The sequence below is a fragment of the Papio anubis genome, chromosome 4 (genome assembly GCF_008728515.1).
Source record: "Papio anubis isolate 15944 chromosome 4, Panubis1.0, whole genome shotgun sequence".
In the NCBI taxonomy this organism is placed as follows: Eukaryota; Metazoa; Chordata; class Mammalia; order Primates; family Cercopithecidae; genus Papio; species Papio anubis.
Genome location: NC_044979.1, coordinates 94,802,203 through 94,824,641, shown reverse-complemented (window position 1 = coordinate 94,824,641; position 22,439 = coordinate 94,802,203). Strand labels below are relative to the sequence as shown.

Sequence of the window (22,439 nt, the reverse complement as noted above, 5' to 3'; positions counted from 1 at the left end):
TTTTTTTTTTTTTTTTTTTGAGATGGAGTCTCGCTCTTGTTGCCCAGGTTGGAGTGCAGTGCTGTGATCTCAGCTCACTGCAACCTCCGCCTTCTGGTTTCAAGCGATTCTCCTGCCTCAACCTCTTGAGTAGCTGGGATTACAGGTGTCCGCCACTATGCCCAGCTAATTTTTGTATTTTTAGTAGGGACGAGGTTTCACCATGTTGGTCAAGCTGGTCTCAAACTCCTGACCTTGTGATGTGCCCGCTTCGGCCTCCTAAAGTACTGAGATTACAGGCGTGAGCCACCACACCCAGCCTCCTTTAAAAATAAATAAATAAATGTTAACCACTTCCTATGCACAACCTGGTTGATGTGTAGCTTTTGTGCAGTCATTCCCAAGGTGCTGACAGTCATACAAGTCATGTTTTGTATATGACAGACTCTCCCTGCACCCTCCTTCTGTCAGAAGCACCACTTATCACAGCCTCTAAGTTTGAGAAGTTAAAGTCAAGAGTAACAAAATGGGCTGGCGTGGTGGCTCATGCCTGTAATCCCAGCACTTTGGGAGTCCGAGGCGGGTGGATCACCTGAGGTCAGGAGTTCGAGACCAGCCTGGCCAACATAGTGAAACCATGTCTCTACTAAAAATACAAAAGTTAGTTGGGCGTGGTTGCACATGGCTGCAGTCCCAGCTACTCAGGAGGCTGAGGCAGGAGAATCGATTGAACCTGGGAAGCAGAGGTTGCAGTGAGCCGAGATCATGCCACTACACTCCAGCCTGGATGACAGAGGGAGACTCCATCTCAAAAAAAAAAAAAAAAAAGTAACAAAATTATTTCTGGACTTCTAATTCCCAGAATTCCCAGTCCCAACACTCTGGGACGCTGAATGCATGTGCAAATGAGGATCGGGAAAGCAGGGAGGTTAGGAAGGAAAAAGACTTGAGAACATGACATGACGCTGGTTTCAAGAGTCTGCAAGAAATTGTTTCTTTTTTCACAGGAAATCCGATGATGACTCGTGGTTGAGCAACGGTACCTATTTGGAACTTAGAAAAGATCTTGGTTTTTCCAAACTGGACCATCCTGTCTTATGGTGAAAAAGTAAAGAAGAAAGATAACGTTAGTGTATTTCTCCCGTGCTTGCTTTCTGAAGCGGCACAAACCTGTGTTTATATATTTAAACAGTACTCTAGGATGATCACTTGTGCTTAGCTTAGCATTGTAACTCATTAATTCTATATTTTCCTCAGTGCGTTTCTTTACAATTTCAAATGTTACCCTGATTGTTTATATGAATGTAGAACACCTTGACATTTCTTTTTATATATAAACTATTTAATAAAAGTGAAAGATTGAATGTTCATGTGTGGGTTAAAAAAAGAAGCTTTAGCACTAATTTTCCAAAGTTTAGGGAAGATTCCAATTAAATTTATGCCTTATAAAATTATGTTGTAGAAAAAAAAAAAAATCAACCTTTCCCAGGTGCATTAAGAAGTGAGAATACCCAGGGTTACTCACCCACGCGTAAGCCACCCACATTTAATTTGGTAGCTGAGATATCTTTTTGCTTCAGACAGCTCTTGAATTGCTCATACAGAACAATTCTGCTGGTGCTGGAGTCTGAAGAATATCTTCATTTGCATTTTAGTGGTTAGGGAGAGTATATAAGATTAATGGAATGTATATTTTTATATAAGATGAATATGGCACCTTCTTGAAAAGGAAACATTTGAACTTGTTTCTCCCTATAGTTCTATTGCCTTGTGTGCAAAATTGTACCCTCTTGCTCAGAGAAATTATCATTAATAAGAGAAAAAATTCCAGTTAATTAAATATCACAGTAGCATCCCAAAGAGACAGTAGGAAATTTCTTCTTAGTGAGAGCTGAGTCCTTGAGAAGTTAAGAGACTGTTTCCTGCTTCCCACCCTACTCCTAGTTTTTTGACCCTCCATTTGATCACCTCCCTTATGAGTATGGAATGTCCCAGTTTAATATAAAACATATAGTTTATTCCACACAGCAGTTTGACTTTGTAAAAGTTTATTAAAGTAACTGATTGTTTTGGATAACTCAACACGTTTTTCTTAAATGCTGTTTTAGTATTTTCTACCTCTTAATAAGCACCATATTTTAGATCTTGTATAAAAAGTTTGCCATCTGCCTTATAGACAAATGTAGAGAATTGATGTTCTTGCTTTGTGTTGTGTTCTGGTAAAGCTTTAAGTAAGTGTCTCACCCCTTTCCTATACTTTCTTGTTATCCGTATCATTCTTTTGTGAGTTTTGCAGCAGTCTTGAATAATACAGATTATAACTACTGAAAGGGGAACCTTTGTCTTTTTAAATGTGTTATTTCACATTACAATAATATGTGTAGTAGTTGAATTGTGTTATCAAAGCAATTCCAACTTCTGCCCAGTTGACATTAAAACCAAAGCCTGATTGTTAAGCCTTTTATTCTAAAGTCCATAGCAATCCTATGGAATATCAAGTATAATGATGTAGTAAAAAGATTTCTCCAGAAAACACTTTTACTTAAAGAAATTCAGAGCATATCGAATGTTATGAATGAAGAGTAAAATAATTACAGGAAAAGAATGCGTGATTTTTCATTGTCATACCAAATAACCAGTTGGACAATATTGCATTTTCAAAATGGAGAGTTATTTAAAGTGGATCTGTAGCCTTCTGGAATCTGCACGTGACTGGCACTTTAAAACAACTCATTAAATATGGGATTCATTTTATCGAGATGCCAAGATGAACACAATGTGAATATCATTTCCATTTCTAAGCAGTTGAATGACACAGTCAGATTCTTTGGTGTGTGCTTTGTTCTTTCCATTTCAAGCATTTATCCAAATTCTGCTCACAGGCATGAGGAAGCAGGCTGTAGATTTAAGGGCACTCAAGGGGAAAACAAATGTAGTTTCCACAGTGTGAGGGTAAATGTAGAATCTTAGAAATCTTGGCTGTTAAACTGGCCTGCTCCAGAGACTGGCTCAAAAAAGAAAGAAGCAACGAAAGCAAAATGTACAGGCTGAATGGATGTAGCACTGTCATGCAGCATTTGGAAATTCTTTAATTATCCTAATGTTGTTATTTCACTTGCCCTCATGCTTTGTTTTAGAGTCCCAAGGACAACTGGAAGCAACATCACCTCTGTAGTCATCTTATTTGAGATGGGGGTGGGAATGAATTAAAATATGATACAGAATTATATGCAGATTTTTAAATCTAGTCAGTACTAGCATCTATAAAGGGCTTTTCTGAAATTTAAACAGCTTGGTGATGATCCTGATACTATAAGCTTAAAACTATCTTGAGGGGAAAATGACTTCTTTTTTCCTTCTGTCCATTTTCTCAAAAGCATCTTTCCCCCGAATGTTATGTCTCTAGGACATTTTATAGTTTTAAGAGGAAGAAAACAGAAACATGGCATCATTTGGGAAGAACCAAGGTAGAATTTAATTTTCTGGACTTTAAATCTCCTGGTTAAATAATGCTAATCACTGTACCATTTGAGTTACATGTTTTAACCTCTTTTTCCCCCCCACCCCCTAATTATTCTATCCCAAAGTTCTGGTGAATTACACAGAAATTCTTGGAAATGGGACTTTGTGTAGGTAACCACCCTGCACTTCAGGTGATGTTCCTGTCACAGCTGTTGACTACCCCATGCTGCAGGAAATCCATTCAGAAATGAGCTAACAGTCTCCAGTGTAGCAGGAGAGCCAATCAGTTCCCTCCCCAGGCCCCAAAGCACCCCAAGGCTGGTATTCCCTTGAGTCAAAGGTATTAATAATAAAAGCCTCAATGCAGCTTCTCCATGTAGTTCCTCTCCTAGAAGCCAGGTGGATTCTGCTCCTAACTAAAGAGATGGGAGTTCGCTTGAGGGCAAGAGGTACCCAGGATGCCCAAACAGCCACACAGGTGTCCTGTGCTTCCTGTGAGACTTCTGGGGGAAATATACAAACTAATTTTTTAAAAAATGTTTACTTCATGTACGCTGCTGCTTTTCTCATATTCTGCTTTTAATTACTTGCAGTAAATCATTTGCTTGGGCTTCAAGCACTGTCCTCCATCTACATCTTCCAGATTTATCATGAGTGGTCTTGTTCTACTGTTAAAGATGTCAAGCCTAAAATAAAAATAATAAAGTTTTTATTTGGCTGTTGATCCTTGATGTAGCCCCTACTACATACACTACAAGTTATGCCTTCTGGCTACCACAGAATCTCTGCAGACCTTTTGGTTATGAGTAGAAGCAATAAGAAGTTGTCCTTATAGTCTTAGGAATAATGGTTCCAATGTATTGGCATAATTTGTTTGAATGTCTTTAATTTTGATATTAACACCGGCATAAATCTATTTTTGTTACCAGATGATAGCTATTTTTATTTGCTCTATTTTCCTCTGCATTGTACTAATCTGTTACTCAGTCTTCATTTTTCTATGTTGGAAACCTGTGTCATGTAAATATCTGCAAATCATGACGGTCTAAAGTGCAAACCATTTTCAGAGACTTGGGAAATGCAGTGATCAGAAGTGGCTAATTTATTTTATTTCTGATTATTTTATCCAGAAGATACTTTTTAAATAGATATTTGTAAATCTTCCACTTAACCACTGAAAATTATTTTGTTTTAATCCCACCCTTCCATCCTTACCTCTGTGCCTCCCCAAAAAGCTCCTGTTAATTTGCTTATCCCCCTCATGTAGCTAGTTGAATGTGAATAAATAACATGGAAAAGAGGCCACTTTTGTCTTTGTTTTTCCAGGTTAATGGGAAGGTTATTTGGCTGCTGAAAGGGAACAGAACAGGACCCTTGCCTGAACTCTTTCGAGGAGGAACACATCAGGTTACTGGAAGTGATGGGGGTTAGAGATAAGATTATCCTGGGACACAAAACACTTGGAACCCATGGAGTCACCATACCTTTCCCCTAACATTCCCAAGGCATGCCACAATTGTAGATCCCCCTCAGCCCATGGAAGAGAGAGCTGAGGCAACTGGAGCCCCAGACAGGACACCTCCAGCCCCAGGAGCCCCTCTGTCAATGCCAGAGTGCTATGAACATATTACAGTTGATTCTTGAACAACGCAGGGCTGGGGTGCCAATACCCCATGCAGTTAAAATCCACATATAACTTGACTCCCCCAGATCTTACCTACTAATAGCCTACTGTTGACCAGAAGCCTTCCCAACAACACAGATAATTAACAGATCTGTTGTACGATATATGTAATATAGACTGTATTCTTATAATAAATTAACCTAGAGAAAAGAAAATGTTATGAAGAAAATCATTAGAGGGAAAATAAATATACTGTTAGTAAGTGGAATAAAGGTCACAATAAAGGTCTTTGTCTTCATCGGCTTCACGTTGAGTAGGCTGAGGAGAAGGAAGAGGAGGGGTTGCTCTTACTGTTTCAGGGGTGGCACAGGCAGGAGAAAATCTGAGTATAATTGAACCCACACAGCTCAAACCTGTCTTGTTCATAAGGGAGGAGACCACCCCTCATATTGTCTTATGCCCAATTTCTGCCTCCAAAGAAAGAAGCAGCAAAAACTAAAAGGCAGAAATGAAATCCACAGGCAGACAGCCTGGCGTGCGCCCTGGGCCTGGTAGTTAAAGATTGACCCCTGACCTCACTGCTTGTGTTTTCTATAGATTCCAGACACTGTATGGGAAAGCACTGTGAACACCCCTGTCCTCTTGTGTTCCGTTCTGATTATTGCTGCATGCAACCCCCAGTCACGTACCCGCTACTTGCTCAATTGGTCTCTATCCTCCCATGCGGACCCCCTTAGAGTTGTAAGCCCTTAAAAGGGACAGGAATCACTCACTCGGGGAGCTCAGTTTTGTAAGTCTGCTGATGCTCCTGGCCAAATAAAGCCCCTTCTTTCCTCAACTCGGTGTCTGAGGGGTTTTGTCTGCGGCTTGTCCTGCTACATTTCTCGGTTCCCTGATGGGCAAGTGAGGTGATTAGCAGGAGGTCGAGGCAGCCCTTTAGGTGGCTTAGGCCTGCGCTGTGGAGCATCCCTGCAGGGGACTCCAGCCAGCTTTAGTGACGCAAATCCTGAGAGCACTCCTGGGTGGACAATTGCCCTGGTGGAACACCTCGCCACAGCAGCTCACGGTAGGCCCCCACGGAGGATTAACACAGCAGCTGAACACCAGCAAGGAATTGGCGCTTGGAGTCCAGACATCTGCAACAGGTAAGACCGGTCTTGGAACTTGCCCACTCCATCTGAGTGGAAGCCTGGCCTGATCACCCACGGCATGCCTTTATCGGCGCCTTGGTTTTGGTTTTGATTTTGACTAGATTTGCACTGTTTTGGTTTAGATTTCGGCATTGACTTTTGGATTTGAACTGTTTGGCTTTGATTTTGGTTCTGACTTGGCTCAAATTGCTTGATGAATGAGTAACTCCTTATCCAGACTTTGGTTTTAGTGTGAATTGCTTGGGGAGTGAGTGACTGTTTGCCCCCTTTTCCCTTCCCTCTTTGTGGTAAGAGTGTTGTTTTGTCTCCTGAGAGAGGAAAATGAGTAAAACACAAGGTAAGTCTACCCCATTAGGGGCTATGTTAAAGAATTTCAAGAAAGGATTCAGTGGGAACTATGGAATCACTATGACACCTGGAAAGCTTAAGGCTTTGTGTGAGATAGATTGGCCGGCATTAGAGCTGGGATGGCCATCAGAAGGAAGCCTAGACAGGTCCCTAGTTTCAAAGGTATGGCACAAAGTAACTGGTAAATCAGGACACCCAGATCAGTTTCCATACCTAGATACTTGGTTGCAGCTAGTTTTAGATCCCCCACAGTGGTTAAGAGGACAGGCAGCAGTACTACTAGCGGCAAAGGGACAGACAGCCAAGGAAGAAAGACTAGCTCCACTCCTGCCGGTCCCTCCCTTAGGGGAAGAGGAAGGAGAGAGGAGAACAGCAGCAGAAGCGGCTGGCAGAGGCAAGGAAAGACCAGCAGAGAGAGAAAAGAGAGAGGAAAGGAGGCAAAGGGGGAAAGAGAGAGAGGAAAACAGGCAAAGAGAGAAAAGAGAGAGGAAGAGACAAAGAGGGAGTCAAAGAGAAAGAGACGGAGAGAGAGGAAGAGACAGAGACAGAAGAAAGAGAAAGATATACAAGTAGTTAAGAAAAAAACAGTGTATGCTATTTCTTTAAAAGCCAAGGTAAATTTAGAACCTATAATTGATAATTAAAGGTCTTCTCCATGACCATATAACACCCCAATACCACTCTGTGTCAGTGTAAACAAGGGCGTAGCCCAATAGCACTGAGGCCACTGACAACCCATAGCCTTCCTATCAAAATTCCTTAACCCAGTAACCTGGGATGGCCCAAATACATTCAATCTGTAGCAGCAACAGCTTTGCTAACAGAAAAAAGTAGAAAAATAACTTTTAAAGGAAACCTCATTGTGAGCACACCTCACCAGTTCAGAACTATCCTAAGTTAAAAAAAGAGAGAGAGAAAAGGGGGGTAGAATTTATGTAAAAAGAATGTTATATAGTAAATTCTTGTCCTAAAATAAATTAACTGGTTGTTTAAAGAAAGGGATGTTTGCATAAGTCAGAAAGTTGAGACATGTCGAAGAATTGTCTGTGAAAGTAGTGAAACAAGAAAAAAAAATGTGTGTTATAAAAAAGGAATTTATGCAAGAAATGTTGTATAATTTAAAAGTAATTAGGCCTCCTGAATGTAAAACTATTGAAGCAACAGTTTATATGCAAGGTATATAAGAAAAGTAAAATATACTTTTAGTAAAAGGATTATAAAGAGGCATAAAAATGTGGATTTTTACCTACATTAAAAGGTTAAAAAATTTTTGAAGGTTTAAGCAAGTTTTAAAACATTAACTATAAAGAAAATTCTGTGTGTAAACATGAGCTAAAGTTAAAGCGGTATCATCCAGTTTCTCAGTGAACTGGACATTAAAGTTAAAACACAATGGGTTTTTTTTAAAGCACTAACCTGCTCTTTTACAAAAATTATAAAAGGTTAAAAAGAGTCTATAAAAATCTTACCTTATGGTCAGACATTAAAAATTAAATAAATATGTCTACAAAGTTTTATTAAAACTAAGTTTAACATTAATAACACACTAATATAAAGGTGAAATTTAGCTTATCTGGTATAAAAGTCATACAGAAAGCATTGTCAAATATAAAATGGTGTTTGGCTTTCTTTGGTCTAAAAACTAATAAAAATAGTTGCTAAAGGAAATTTCTCAGTAAGATGACACCAAGGTACTATAAAGTCCGCTGCTGATGTCCCCACATTTAAAACCAAAGGTCAATTTCTTAGAAATTATATACTTGGTTTATCTTGCACTTTCCTTTCCCTCAAAACTAAAAGTCTTTTAGCACATGTACCACCCCTAGAATTTCTGTTAAACCAGCACCAGCCTGAAAATTACGTTCTCATCGAAGGGTGGAAAAAAGAAAAACTTGAGCCAGCCTGGGAAGGACCCTACCTTGTGCTGCTAACCACCGAGACTGCTGTTTGTACAGCAAAAAAGGGATGGACTCATCACACCCGAGTCAAGAAAGCGCCACTGCTCAAGAGTCATGGGCCATAGTCCTGGGGAAAACCCTACCAAACTAAAGCTAAGAAAAATTTAACTCTTTCATCTATTCTATTACTCATCTTCTTTCCTCGCTCTGTTGCTGACCATCTAGTTATTAACATAACCAAGTCAATTTCGCCTCAAACTATCGCATTTAATGCTTGCCTTATGTTATACCTTGTGGGGACTTGCCAAGTCAAAGACAGCCCTCTACTTCAGAAAAGTACCTCTGTTCCTCCTGACTCTCCTCAGAGTAGGCATTAGTAAATTAGGACCATTTTATCTGAGGAGATTTCAACAAAGACCCCAGTGTCAACCAGGAGTCTCACTCCCTAGTGTAGAGCTTTCATGCCGTAGTTGGTCCAACATTCTGTGGGCCACTAAAGAGCAAGGATGGACCGCCCCAACCAGTTTTTGTAATTTCCTAAAATCATACATTCATTTTATTAGAGGATCATAGAAGTTAAAGACTTAAAACAAACATTGACAATTAAGACAGGATACCAAGATGCAAATGCCTGGTTAGAATGAATCAAATATACCATTGGCCTGTTAAACAAAAGCAATTGTTATGCTTGTGCACATGGCAGGCCAGAGGCCCAGATCATCCCCTTTCCACTAAGGTGGTCCTTCAGTCGACCAGGCGTGGACTTCATGGTAGCTCTTTTCCAGGATTCGATAGCCTGGAGTAATAGGTTGTGCCAAACTCTCTCTGCTGTATCCCAAAGTCAGGCACCCTGCGGGTCAGCCCCTGAGGGCCATCCAGCTTCCGTCTTCCAACACTAAGTTCACTTCGTCTCTCTCACGACAGGGAGGAAACTTAGCGTTCCTTGGAGACCTGAAGGGATGCAGTGAGCTTAAGAATTTTTAAGAGCTTACCAGTAAGTCAGCCCTTGTTCATCCCCAAGCAGGTGTGTGGTGGTATTGTGATGGACCTTTACTGGACATTCTGCCAAATAACTGGAGTGGAACGTGTGCTTTAGTCCAATTGACTATCCCTTTCACCCTGGCATTTTATCAACCAGAGGCGGGGTAGGTGATAGAAGAGGGATGGGTCCGGTTATCAGATGGAAGAGTAGCTATGCCACAACTGCTAGGAGCTGCAGTCATACTGGCTGTACATGAGACCACCCACCTAGGCCAAGAGTCACTTGAAAAGTTGTTAGGCCAGTACTTCTACATCTCGCATCTGTCAGCCCTTGCCAAAACAGTGGCACAGCAGTGTGTCACCACCTGGCAGCACAATGCTAGGCAAGGTCTAACTGTCCTGCCCGGCATACAGGCTTATGGAGCAGCCCCCTTTGAAGATCTTCAAGTAGACTTCACCAAGATGCCCAAATGTGGAGATCTCATCCCTAGGTTTGGACTGCCCTTGTGAATCGGCTTGGACAATGGGCTGGCGTTTGTGGCTGCCTTGGTACAGAAGACAGCAAGGGTGATCAGGTGTAGATCAAGGATTAGAACATAGCCCTCGTGTGGCCACGGTGAAAAGAACCCCAGACTGTTGTCTTGACGACTCCCACAGCTGTGAAAGTAGAAGAAATCCCAGCCTGGATCCACCCTCGCTGCGTGAAACCCGCAGCACCTGAGACCTGGGAGGTGAGACCAAGCCCGGACAATCCCTGCAAAGTGACTCTGAAGAAGACGACAAGCCCTGGTCCAGTCACACCCGGAAGCTGACTGGTCCATGTATGGCTGAAGCATGAAGAAACGCACCATGGGACTTATTTTCCTTAAATTTTGGACTTGGTACAGTAGGGACTTCAACTGACCTTCCTCAAACTAAGGACTGTTCTCAGTGTATATACATCAGGTCACTAAGGTAGGGCAAAAAGTTAAAACTGTCTTTTTGTTCTATAGTTATTATAAGTGTGCTGGAACTCTAAAAGGGACAGGTTTGCATAATGCCACCCAGTACAAGGTATGTAGCCCAGGAAGGGACCAGCCTGATGTGTGTTATAACCCATCTGAGCTGAGCCCCCTGTGGTTACAGTTTTTAAAATAAAATTAAGAACAGTCACCTGGTGGGGTTTAAACCATACTAAAAAGAATCCATTTAGTAAATTCCCAAAGTTGCAAACCATGTGGACCCACCCGGAGTTCCACCAGGAGTGGACAGCTCCCACTGGATTATACTGGATATGCGGGCATAGAGCTTACACCAGATTACCCAACCAGTGGGCAGGTAGTTGTGTTACTGGCACTATTAAATCATCCTTCTTCCCACTGCCCATAAAAACAGGCGAACTCCTGGGCTTTCCTGTCTATGCTTCCTGTGAAAAGAGAAGCAAAGCTATAGGAAATTGGAAAGATGATGAATGGCCCCCTGAGAGAGTCATACAGCACTGTGAGCCCGCTACTTGGGCACAAGATGGCTTGTGGGGATACGGGACCCCCATTTACATGCTCACCTGAATCATACGGTTACAAGCTGTCTTAGAAATAATCACTAATAAAACTGGCAGAGCCTTGACTAGTCTGGCCCACCAGGAAACTCAGATGAGAAATGCTATCTATCAAAATAGATTGGCTCTCATCTACTTGCTAGCAGCTGGGGGAGGGGTCTGTGGGAAATTTAACCTTACTAATTGCTGTCTACACATAGATGATCAAGGGCAAGTAGTTGAAGACATCGTTAGAGATATGACAAAACTGGCACATGTGCCTGTGAAAGTGTGGCATGGATTTGATTCTGGGACCATATTTGGAAAATGGTTCTCAGCACTAGGAGAACCTGCTTACTACTCCCTTGTTTGCTACCTGTACTTCTTCAAATGATAAAAAGCTTCATCGCTACCTTAGTTCACCAAAATGCTTCAGCACAAGTGTACTATATGAATCACTATTGATCTGTCCTACAAGAAGACATGGGTAGTGAGGATGAAAGTGAGAACTCCCACTAACGAGTGAAGTTCTCAAAGGGGAAAATAATGGAGGAGACCACCCCTCATATTGTCTTATGCCCAATTTCTGCCTCCAAAGAAAGAAGAAGCAACAACTAAAAGGCAGAAATGGAGTCCACAGGCAGACAGACCGGAGCGCACCATGGGCCTGGTAGTTAAAGATCGACCCCTGACCTCACTGCTTGTGTTTTCTATAGATTCCAGACACTGTATGGGAAAGCACTGTGAACATCCCTGGCCTCTTCTGTTCCGTTCTGATTATAGCTGCATGCAGCCCCCAGTCACGTACCCGCTACTTGCTCAATTGATCTCGACCCTCTCACACGAACCCTGGTGTAAGCTCTTAAAAGTGACAGGAATTGCTCACTCAGGGAGCTTGGTTTTTGAGACACAAGTCTGGCGATGCCCCCAGCTGAATAAAGCCCCTCCTTCCTCAACTCGGTGTCTGAGGGGGTTTGTCTGCGGCTCGTCCTGCTGCATTCACAGGTGTGTGTCCTAATGTGAAAAAGGAAAATGCTTACTACTCAAACCAACATAATCGCCCTTATAAATAATTAACTCATCTCCCATACCTGAGTTGTGTCTTTTGCGATACCAGAAACACCCTTAGTTCCATTTGCTTCCACTGATATATTAATGGTGTTACACAATGCACTATACCCCAGAGTTACTGACATAAAGTCACATCTCTGCATCCCTGAAAACACTTAAAAGAGACATCCAAAAGCAATTCATGAACCTTGATCCTGGCTTAAAAGGAAAGGAAAAACAAGCTATAAAAGACATTTGGATAACAGTGGAATTTGCATATGAACATAATGAAATTATTGCCAATTTTCCTATGCATATTGTGATATTGCCTGTTGAACTGAATCAAATCTGCCATTAAAGGAGGACTGTTTTTCACCATTATTCAAAATAATGTGTTGTGGGCACTAAAGAATGTCTTTAAAGGCAGCCTCAGAATATTTTAACATGATGGTATTGAAACATCCTAAGGTGTCAGCTTTGAGAAGGCAATACAATTTGAAGGTATAAGTTCCAAACCATTAGTTTAGAAATTGAGTCATACCAGTGAAATACTAGCATTATCACAGTTAATGTCCATCAGTGATTAGCACATCAGGACATCACTGTCCCCTTACATGATAGCAGTAAAGGATTTCTTTTTATGGGCTTATTAGTTGGTGCCCCTGCAGGAAACAGAATCCAACTCAGATGGTTTGAGAGACTTAAATGAAGGGACTACTTATAAGGCTGTGAGCAGGCTGAAGTCACCGAGAGATTAGCAACAGTAGGGAGGGGTACTGCCCAGCAGTAGCTGGGGCTCCTGAGGAGGGGACAGCCATCGGGAGCTGCAGCTGTAGAGAGACATGTGGAGTCTGCCAGAAAAATTCAGCCCAGAGTGAGGAAGAACTATCCCAGGCCCTGTCTCCTCGGGGCACCACTCTTATTGCAGTGCCCCCTAGTGGCTGAACCCGAGAGAGCTCCAGAGCCCCAGGATGCAATTCTTAGGGCTCAGTCCCTGGGGCAGGGGAAGAGCCAGGGCAAATAGAAAAATAAGCTCTTTATATTCACCAGAATAGTTCATGTCTGAGTGTTTGGAGGCATTTTCAATAAGTAGATACGCATAAGAGCCTTGGAGAGGATAGAATTTGTTCAGTGCTTTCGGCTCCCATTTATTTTACCAAAGGCGAATTATGATCAACTGTGCTTTTAGAAAACTCTTTGGGTGGGGCACGGTGGCTCACGCCTGTAATCCCAGCAGTTTGGGAGGCCGAGGTGGGCAGATCACGAGGTCAGGAGTTCGAGACCAGCCTGGCTAACATGGTGAAACTCCGTCTCTACTAAAAATACGAAAATTAGCCAGGCATGGTAGCATGTGCCTGTAATCCCAGTTACTCAGGAGGCTGAGGCAGGAGAATTGCTTGAACCCAGGAGGCAGAGGTTGCAGTGAGCCGAGATTGTGCCACTGCACCCCAGCCTGGGTGACAGAGCGAGACTCCGTCTCAAAAAAATAAATAAATAAAAATAAACCCACAAAAAACAAACAAACAAAAAACCTCTCTGGTTCTCCATGACACTATTACTGTTGTAATGGCTTTAATGAGCCAAGAGCATGCTGTCTTCTTTATTAACTGCCGTAATTTAAACAAATATTAGACTAGGAAAGGTATATCGATGTAAACAGTGATTCTCAGATTTGGCTAATCACCACTGCCACCACCAGTACTACCAAGTCCCGCCAGGTAGTTCAGACCCAGATAGCACCATATGGTTTGTGGATCAGCATTTGATCAGCACATAGCTGGGACACCACCTTCTAATCTCATGATTGTTCCAGGAGCTCAAAAATGGCATGTAGTTTACAACGATGTGCTGCTTTTCATTGAGTTTCATTTATTGCTTTTGTACTGTCTTTGAAATATGTGGGTAGGGGCCATGTTCCTTCCTTCCCCTGTGATGCCTGGTGGATACACACAAGAGGCATGTGTGACTCATGGTTCCTCTCCATGCTAAATAACCCACAACGCTGCTGCCCAACTTAGGTCACAATGAAATTTTTGATGTGTCACAATATCTGTTGTTTCCTCAACCCAGAGGCATGAGACAAAGGTCGGAGAGTAGATGCCAGCAGTACTTGGCTGGTTAAGGGAACCAGAGGAGGCCAAGGAAATCATGCCCAAGGCCCTCAGCTCTTCCCTGTGCCACAGATCACATAAGCCACCACCTCCAGTGCCCCCACCACATCCAAATACAATCTTAGGGAGGAACAATGAGGCCAGAACCCAGGAAATTAAGAGAGAGGTCATCTCTCCAGAAGCGACTGTGCATGACCACAGCCGACTGTCTACATGATCAGATTAGGCTGCTTTTTTATTGTGATGAAATATACATAAATTTACCATTTTAACCATTTTTAAGTGTACAGTTCAGCAACATTAAACACATTCACATTGCCGTGCAGCCATCACCACTGTCCACCTCCAAAACTTTTTCACCACCCCAAACTGAAACTCTGTACCCATTTAGACTAAATGTTAAACAAAGTTCGAACTTCAGTTCACTTTTTCTTGCTCACCAATATGTGAAGGGCTCGTGAGGACCAGGTCGGTCACTGACAAGATGACAGAATATTTTTCTCAATTCTGTGTTGTAGTGTGAGTTTTGCAACCCCACTCCAAAAGCCTCACAACAACCCCGTTTAGACAATCCCCGTTTGTCAGAAGCATTCAGTAAGGACTGGAAGTTAAGTAACTTGACCAAACTCTCACAACTCATTGCTGGTGGTGAAGGCTGTGAGTGTGTCTGCGTGTTTCCAAGGGTACCTCCTTGTGCTGCAACACAAGATATAAGCAGCATGATTCCAATACCCCTTTCCCTTCCAAGTTTAAATGTTTGTTCTTTAATTTAAATGTTTGTTCTTTAATTCCAAAGTTTTCCTTGGGTCTTTGAAGTAGACACAGGCAACCCGGTGCACAGAAAAGAACCCCGGGATAGGACTTGGGGAACCTATCTCTAGTTAGTGGGGAGACTTTGGGTAGGCCACTTAGCTCTGCAAATCTCATGTACCCCAACAGCAGATGTACAGATTATCATTAAAGCTCTAGACTGCCACTCTATGACTGAGAATAGGTAGAAATGTTCTGCAGTCAATCAACAACTATTCGTGACCACCAGACATGTGCCAGACACTGCCCTGCCCTCATGGAGCTTACCTACAGATTGCAAGATCTACCCTCAATTATTCTTTTCTTTTTAATCCTAAAAGGGAAATTATTTGGCCATCTGGAAGAATTATATTGTATATGTATATTGAGGGATTGTGAGATGGCAGAATCAATAGATTGCAGATAGTCCTGGGGCTGAAGAATTGCTGGAGACAGAGGGCTAGAAGGAAGGAACTGGAAAGATAGGAAGTGGCAGCCTAAAAACAGGGTGCTTGACATGTTTAAAACAAGTGAATTGGCCAGACATGGTGGCTCACGCCTGTAATCCCAGCACTTTGGGAGGCCGAGGCAGGCGGATCATGAGGTCAGGAGATCGAGACCATCCTGGCCAACGTGGTGAAACCCCGTCTCCGCTAAAATACAAAAAAATTAACTGGGCATGGTGGCACACGCCTATAGTCCCAGCTACTCGGGAGGCTGAGGCAGGTTAATCACTTGAACCCATGAGGTGGAGGTTGCAGTGAGCCAAGATTGTGCCACTGCACTCCAGCCTGGTGACAGAACAAGACTCTGTCTCAAAAAAAAAAAAAAAAACAAGTGAATTATGGATTAAATAAATATTGAAACCCCTTTATGTTGAAAGAGAGATTGTGATAATTATTTAGTTGATATCTCTTTAGTATTTTCTGGTCAGGAACTATGCTATTAGCACATTATGAAATAAATAGTGAAATTGCAACTCAAGGTACAGTGCTGTATCCCAAGGATCTGCAATTTTTTTTAAGTCAGGTAGTACATATCTTAGGCTCTGCAGACCACATGGTCTCTGTTACACTGAACTCTGTTGTTGTAGCCCAAAGCAGCCAGAGGCAATAAGTACATGAATGGGCATAGCTGTGTTCCAACAAAAGTTTATTTTTAAAACGCAGGCGTCAGGCGAGACTCAAACTGCAGACTACAGTTTGCTGACACCTACTCCACCCAAAGCACCATCTATAAGTGCCTGTGATGGTTAATAGTGTCAACTTGATTGGATGGAAAGGTGCAAAGTATTGTCCCTGCGTGTGTCTGTGAGGATGTTGCCAGAGGAGATTAACATTTGAGTCAGTGGAATGAGAGAGGAAGACTCACCCTCAGTGTGGGTGGGCACCATCCAATCGGCTGCCAGCGAGGCTAGAAAAAGGCAGTCTGGGCGCAGTGGCTCACACCTGTAAGCCCAGCACTTTTGGAGGCCAAGGCAGGTGGATCACTTTAGGTCAGGAGTTCAAGACCAGCCTGGCCAACATGGTGAAATGCCATCTCTACTAAAAATACAAAAATTAGCCGGGAGTGGTGGCAGGCACCTGTAGTCCCAGCTACTCGAGAGGCTGAGGCAAGAGAATCACTTGAGACTGTCTCAAAAAAAAAAAAAAGAAAGAAAGAAAGAAAGAAAGAAAAAGAAAAAGCAGGGGGAAGAGGGTGGGAACAACTGGCTTGCTAAGTCTTTCCACTTTCATCTTTCTCTCGTGCTGGATGCTTGAATGCTTCCTTCTCTTGAACCTCAGATTCCAGGTTCTGCAGCCTTTGGACTCTTGGACTTAGACCAGTGGTTTGCCAGGGAATCTCAGATCTCCAGCCACATACTGAAGGCTGCACTGTTGGCTTCCCTACTTTTGAGGCTTTGGGACTCTGACTGAGCAACTGCTGGCTTCCTTGCTCCTCAGCTTGTAGGTGGCCTATCGTGGGACTTCACCTTGTGATCGCGTGAGTCAATTCTCCTTAACAAACTCCCTTTTATATATAGCCTATTAGTTCTGATAACATATCCTATTAGCGCTGTCCCTCTGGAGAACCCTGACTAATACAGCGCCCATGGATAAGTCCTCTCTCAAGCCATCATAGAAGAAAGTCACATTTCCAAGAAACACACACCTGAAATTTAACCAAAGTAAAGAAAGGCAGACTACTCTTTGGATCTTAGGCTCATAGAATCTTGGCAATGAGAGCACCGGAAAAGCAAACACCTTGGCCAGGCTTATCCAAAATTGTGGCTTTTCCTCCACAGAGAATGCACGCCAGTGTCTGCTGCAGCCTCTGCACGCCTGACCTCTCCTGACCTCACCATCCACATTCCCTTTGCCCGTGGAAATCCCCTGGGGCATCTCACACTCAACACATCCAAGAATGAAATCATCTTCCCCATGCCCAACCCATTCCTCTCTTCTCTGTCTCAGCAAATGTCACCACCATCCATAAGCTCACACAAGGAGTCTGGGAGTAATTCTAGACTCCTCCCCTCCCTCATCCCCAGGTTCATGGGGACTAAGTCCTGCCCACCCTACCTATGAAGTTCCTCTTCCTCAGCCCCAGAACCCCTTCCTCAGGTCAAACTTTTAGAATGGAGCCCCCATCTGCAGTCCCAACTCCCACCCGTTCATACTCTTAGCTGCCACCGGAGTCATTTTTCTAAAATCAGGTCTTATCATTAATCTGCTTATAATCCTTCTCTGCTCTAAACACTTCAGCGTGATGTGTGTATAATACTGCAGTCACAAGCTTGGCCTTTGAATGAGAGAAATTGCATTGGAATCTCAGCTCAGCTGTTCTGAGCCTCCATGTCCTCAGTTCTAAACTGGGGCAAACCCCCGAGGGTAGTTGTAGGCATCACTGGTTGCTGCCATTTCTGGAGCATTCACTCCATAAATGTGTGAGACACTGTTCTAAGGCTCCCTTACTGTCCCCATTTTATACTGGAAGAAATTGAGCCCTGGGTTAGGTAACTTGCTTACAGCTACAATCTTGTACTTGATAAAGCCAGGATGTGAATGCTCTGAGCCTCTAAGCCAGCAGTTCTCAGAGGGTGGCCTTGGAAATCTCAAGACTCATGCATGAGGTATGCAAAGCCTCAAGTGTTTTCATAAAAAATATTAAGACACTGTTTACCTTTTCCTCTTTCATTCTCCATGAGTGTACAGTGGAGTTTTCCAGAAGCTACATGACATGTGAGAGCACAACAGGTTAATGCAGAAGCAAGTGTGAGAATCCCACTGTCTTCTTTTAAGCTACACATCAATTAGATTTGCGAAAATATAAAGCAAAGCTATTCTTCCCTCTTTTTTTTTTTTTTTTTTTTTTTGTGACTCTAGCTATATTTCATTAAAAGTATGTTTTTGGGCTGGGTGCAGTGGCTCATTTCTGTAACCCCAGCCATTTGGATGGCTAAAGTGAGAGGATTGCTTGAGGCCAGGAGTTTCAGACCAGCCTGGGCAACACGGCAAGATGTCATTTCTACAGAAAACAAAAAATAACTAGGTGTGGTGGCACACACCTGTAGTTCCAACTACTTGCTAGGCTGAGGTGGTTGGATTGCTTGAGCCCGGGATTCAAGACCATAGTGAGCTATGTATGATCAAGCCACTGAACTCCAGCCTGGACAACAGAGTGAAGCCTTGTCCCCACCCCCTACCCCCCAAAAGAGTTTTTTCATTAACATGTAATATGTTATTATTGATATTTTACATGAATTAATATTTTTAAATTTCTGTTTGATTTTCTAAAATGATAAATATCAATAGATTTAACCCACATAAACAACGCTCTTTGGGGTTCTTAATAGTTTTTGAAAGCATAAGGGTGCCTTAAGATCAAATAGTTCGAGAAACACAGACCTAACCTATACATACTATATGAAATGTATAGTCCTCAGCTGTACATAATATACATAAAATGCTTATCATGCTCCTAGTGGAGAATGAGGTGGTTTTTACTCTTTTATGAGGTGCTGTGTCATGAATATAAATTCACCGGCTATGAGTATTGTAAGCTGCACGTCTCACGGCTTCCCCGTGGGGGAAGAACTGCTCTTCTGTGTTAGACTGAACTACTCTCAGCCCAGATCTCCATGCCTTTGTGCATGCTGTTCCTCTTTGAGAAGTGTCTCCTCCCACATCTGCTTCCCCTTAAGACTCAGCTCCAGCACCCACACCTTCTAGATGCCTGTCTGGAGTTAGGCTGTACACCTCTCCTGCCTGTCTGTAGTCACGCTGACTTGGGCAGGAGGTCATGTTGATCTCCTTGGAAAGGGACCAGAGAGGAAGATTTTGTCACTACCCATTCAGTGCATCTGAGAAAGATGCCCTTTTCATGGTACATAACAATTTCCCCATCAGTAGACCAATGTGTGCAAGAGCTGAAGAAACATCATGGACCAGGCCAATGTTTCCCAAAATGGGGCCTAAGTCCCTGAGTCAAGGTCACTTGCGTGCATGTTAAAATGCAGAGTCCTGGGTGAGTTAGGCCTTCTGAGGGTAGGGGCTGGAAATAGGATTTTTTAAACCAAATTCTTGAGGCAATTGGGTGATTCTTACACACACCAAACTCAGAACCAATCTTCTAGATCCTACTAGGCTCCAGAAGAGGCAGCATGCCATCCACTGGGTAGACAAAGGTCACTAAGACCCTGCTCTGCCCCTTGCGGAGTTCATGCTCTCTGGGAGAATTATACCGGTTTGGGAGAGGGTGTAACCACCCGTGAATATTTACAACGCATGGAAACTTAACAAAGGGAGGAGTTAGTTCCATTTCAGGGAGGGTTTCACAGAAGACATGACATTCAAGTTGGTCTGAATGGGCGTTTTTCAGGCAGAGCAGGGCCACAAAGGTATCCAGGCAAGAAGCGTATGTATGAAGGGGTAGGAGTGTGAAAATGTGTGGCACCAACAGAGAAGGGCAGAAAACAGCTGAAATCCTTTGCTTGGATGTTATGTTTCTTGGTTATGCTCATCTAAGAAACTTCCTGAATATTAATTTGGTTTTTCAGCTGCTGTGTACCAGATGATAAACATGAGTCTTCTAGTCATTGGAGAGAGATTTGCACATCCTATGTTACAAATCAATAAACTGATATCCTGGTTTATAAGCTGACCTTTGGCTAGGGTGTATCAATACCCCAGAACTTAATCAGTGTGTCAGATGGCAAAATTAAGTTTCTAATATGTAACTCTAGGCCCTGGCTGTGATTTCACAAGGCGGGAGCCTTTGCATGGGGCCTGCCAGAGGGGCCAGCCAACTTCTCGGACGTCCTGCCAGGGATCCTGGAGACGGCCTCAGCCATTTATTCATCCCCCTTCTTACTTACTTATTAGCAGAACTTTAATTCTCTTTGGATGTGGGCAGCCTTGTGCTTGAAGCAGGGCAGAGCCCCTTCCCAGCCCCAAGACCCTGATCAGGCTGAGCCTGGACAGCACTCCTGCTCCTGCCAGCAGCTGCCTTCGGAATGCGCACGGGATACAGTTCTGGCCAATGAGATGAGGGTGAAATGTGCTGGCAGCTTTGGAAATGTTTTCCACAATCTGAGAAAGGGGCCGAAGAGAGAAGCATCTCCTTTCCAGCCTCGGGATGCTGTTTGTGTGGACTGTTCTGCAGTCATCCTGAGGCCAAGAAGGGGCGAGCCTCAGGGCACTGAGGATGGCAGTGAGAGATGGTGGAAAGAGCCCAGGCCGCTGGCAATGTTGCCGAGCCTCCGAATCCACTCACCCCAGAACTGCTCTTCCTCTGCATGTCTTGATACGTGAAATGACAGATGTATGTCTTTTCTGGTTAGGCCATTTTTAGTGGGGTTTTCTGGTTTTTTTCCTACTGAAAGCACATTGATGGCACAACACACAGACACACAGACACACACACACCATGTATCACTTCCCCACCCTGGGAACTGAGATTAAGGTGTAAGAATGTAGGAATAGCCATACTCCTGGGCCTCCAGAGACTCTAATACATTTATGAAGCCGGAGGATTATTCAGGAACCCACCCACTTCTATCAATAAGATTATCTTGTCCTTCTCAAGGACAAGTTAATCCTCTCCACAGGGCCTGGCTGCCTCTGCCTTTGCCATTCTGCAATTACTAACCACTTTCTTACCTGAACGTCTTTGCCCTACCTCATGGCTTCTACTTGCTCACAGCTTCTGCTGCCTAATTTCTTTCTGGATATCTTTCAGCTTCTGCAGCTGACTAACCAGTGTCCCGTATCTGCCTTTCAGTTGTTTTGGGAAAGAGTCACATCCTCGTGTGTTAAGGCTGTTGCATCAGGCTGTCTCATCAGCTGCTGGAAGCTGGCTGCACTTGAGTTGTGGGATGAGCTCCAGTCCACTCAGCTGAGGCTTAGGTGGAGGTCACATGGGACCAGCATGACAATTATCCAGGGAGACCACTTAGGAGGGAGTTGTGGGGTATGGCAGGTGTTGTGAAGTTTATCTGTTCAGTACTGTGGCAGCTTGCTAGATGCCCTCCAAATTAATTTTCTTTTTAATCCAAAACAATAGATAGAGAAGCTTTGACTGGTTACATGGTTATCCAGCTAATGACAGCATTTCCCAGATTCCTGCTAGGAGTGGCCACGTAACTAGATTCTGACTAGAAAGTCAGGAGCTGCAGTGGTATGTGCAGCTTCTGTGTCGGCCCTTTAAAATGAAAGAGGCCACCCCTCCGTGCTCGCCCCCCTTTCCTGCTGGCTGGCCCATGGGCATAAGGATGGAAGCTGGAGCAGCTGTCTCATGCCCCAAGATGGAACCTGCACGTCCGCCAGCCAGCAAGGTCGATGGGCCCTGGGGCCCAACACCTGGAACAACCAATTTGTCCCGGACTTGCCCGATTCTAGCATTGGAAGTCCTGTGAACCAGGGACCTCCTCAGCCTCGGACACACTGGGACAAGAGTGCAACAAAACAAAATAAAGCAACAGTCTTCCATTTGTGATTTCTTTGTTTACTTCACACTAGCCTGTCTCTTAATAAAAATACATTTGTTCTAAAGATCTTTGATGACTACTTTTTTGTTGTTGCTCAGCCTCAGGTCTGATGCTGAGGTCTGAAGCTCCCTGACCAGGCTTCTAGGCCCCAGTGTCTGGTCTCTCCATGTCTGAGTTCCAGCCTTTTGTTACAAAGGCCCTGGGAAGGCTGAGACCTGATTGCTAGCTCTGACCTGGTCCTTCTGCTTGGATCTCTCATTCCCTTTCTGAGCGAGAAGGGACTTTTTGAAATCTTTTGATAATCCATTCTAATGCCACTACAGACACATATGCACATACAGTCTCTCTCTCTCTCTCTCTCTCTCTCTCTCTGCCCCACCATTTTCTCTCTGTCTCTCTCTCTCTCTCTGTCTGTCTCTCTCTCTCTGTTCCTATTCCCAGCCTTTTAGAGGGAGGCTTTATGGGAAACAGATGGGAAGCTGGAGTGGATTCAAGGGTACAATATATTTGTTTTTCTTTTTTAAATCACACAATACATGTTCTTATCAGAAAAATTGGAAGAA

General features: G+C 43.5%; 1 protein-coding gene and 1 long non-coding RNA gene across 10 annotated transcripts in view; one reads left to right on the top strand and one right to left on the bottom strand.

Moving 5' to 3' along the window:
* OSBPL3 (oxysterol binding protein like 3) overlaps positions 1–4,742 on the top strand; it is a 183,923-nt gene extending 179,181 nt beyond the window's left edge. For 8 of the 9 annotated variants that reach the window (XR_002521013.2, XM_003896187.5, XM_003896185.5 and 5 more), the window contains one exon: positions 987–4,742. Coding sequence is in view for 8 of the 9 variants with exons in the window: in XM_003896187.5 (XP_003896236.2) it covers positions 987–1,083 (97 nt within the window). In the remaining variant the exon portion in view is untranslated. The remainder of the gene's footprint in view (positions 1–986) is intronic. The other variant, XM_003896186.5, reaches the window with a different exon arrangement.
* On the bottom strand, positions 4,000–21,641 carry LOC103882970. Its single transcript, XR_644988.4, has 2 exons — positions 20,266–21,641; positions 4,000–4,127 (listed from the first exon to the last, which is right to left on the bottom strand). It is a non-coding gene; the product is annotated as an uncharacterized LOC103882970 (long non-coding RNA).
* Between the last annotated feature and the right edge of the window lie 798 nt (positions 21,642–22,439).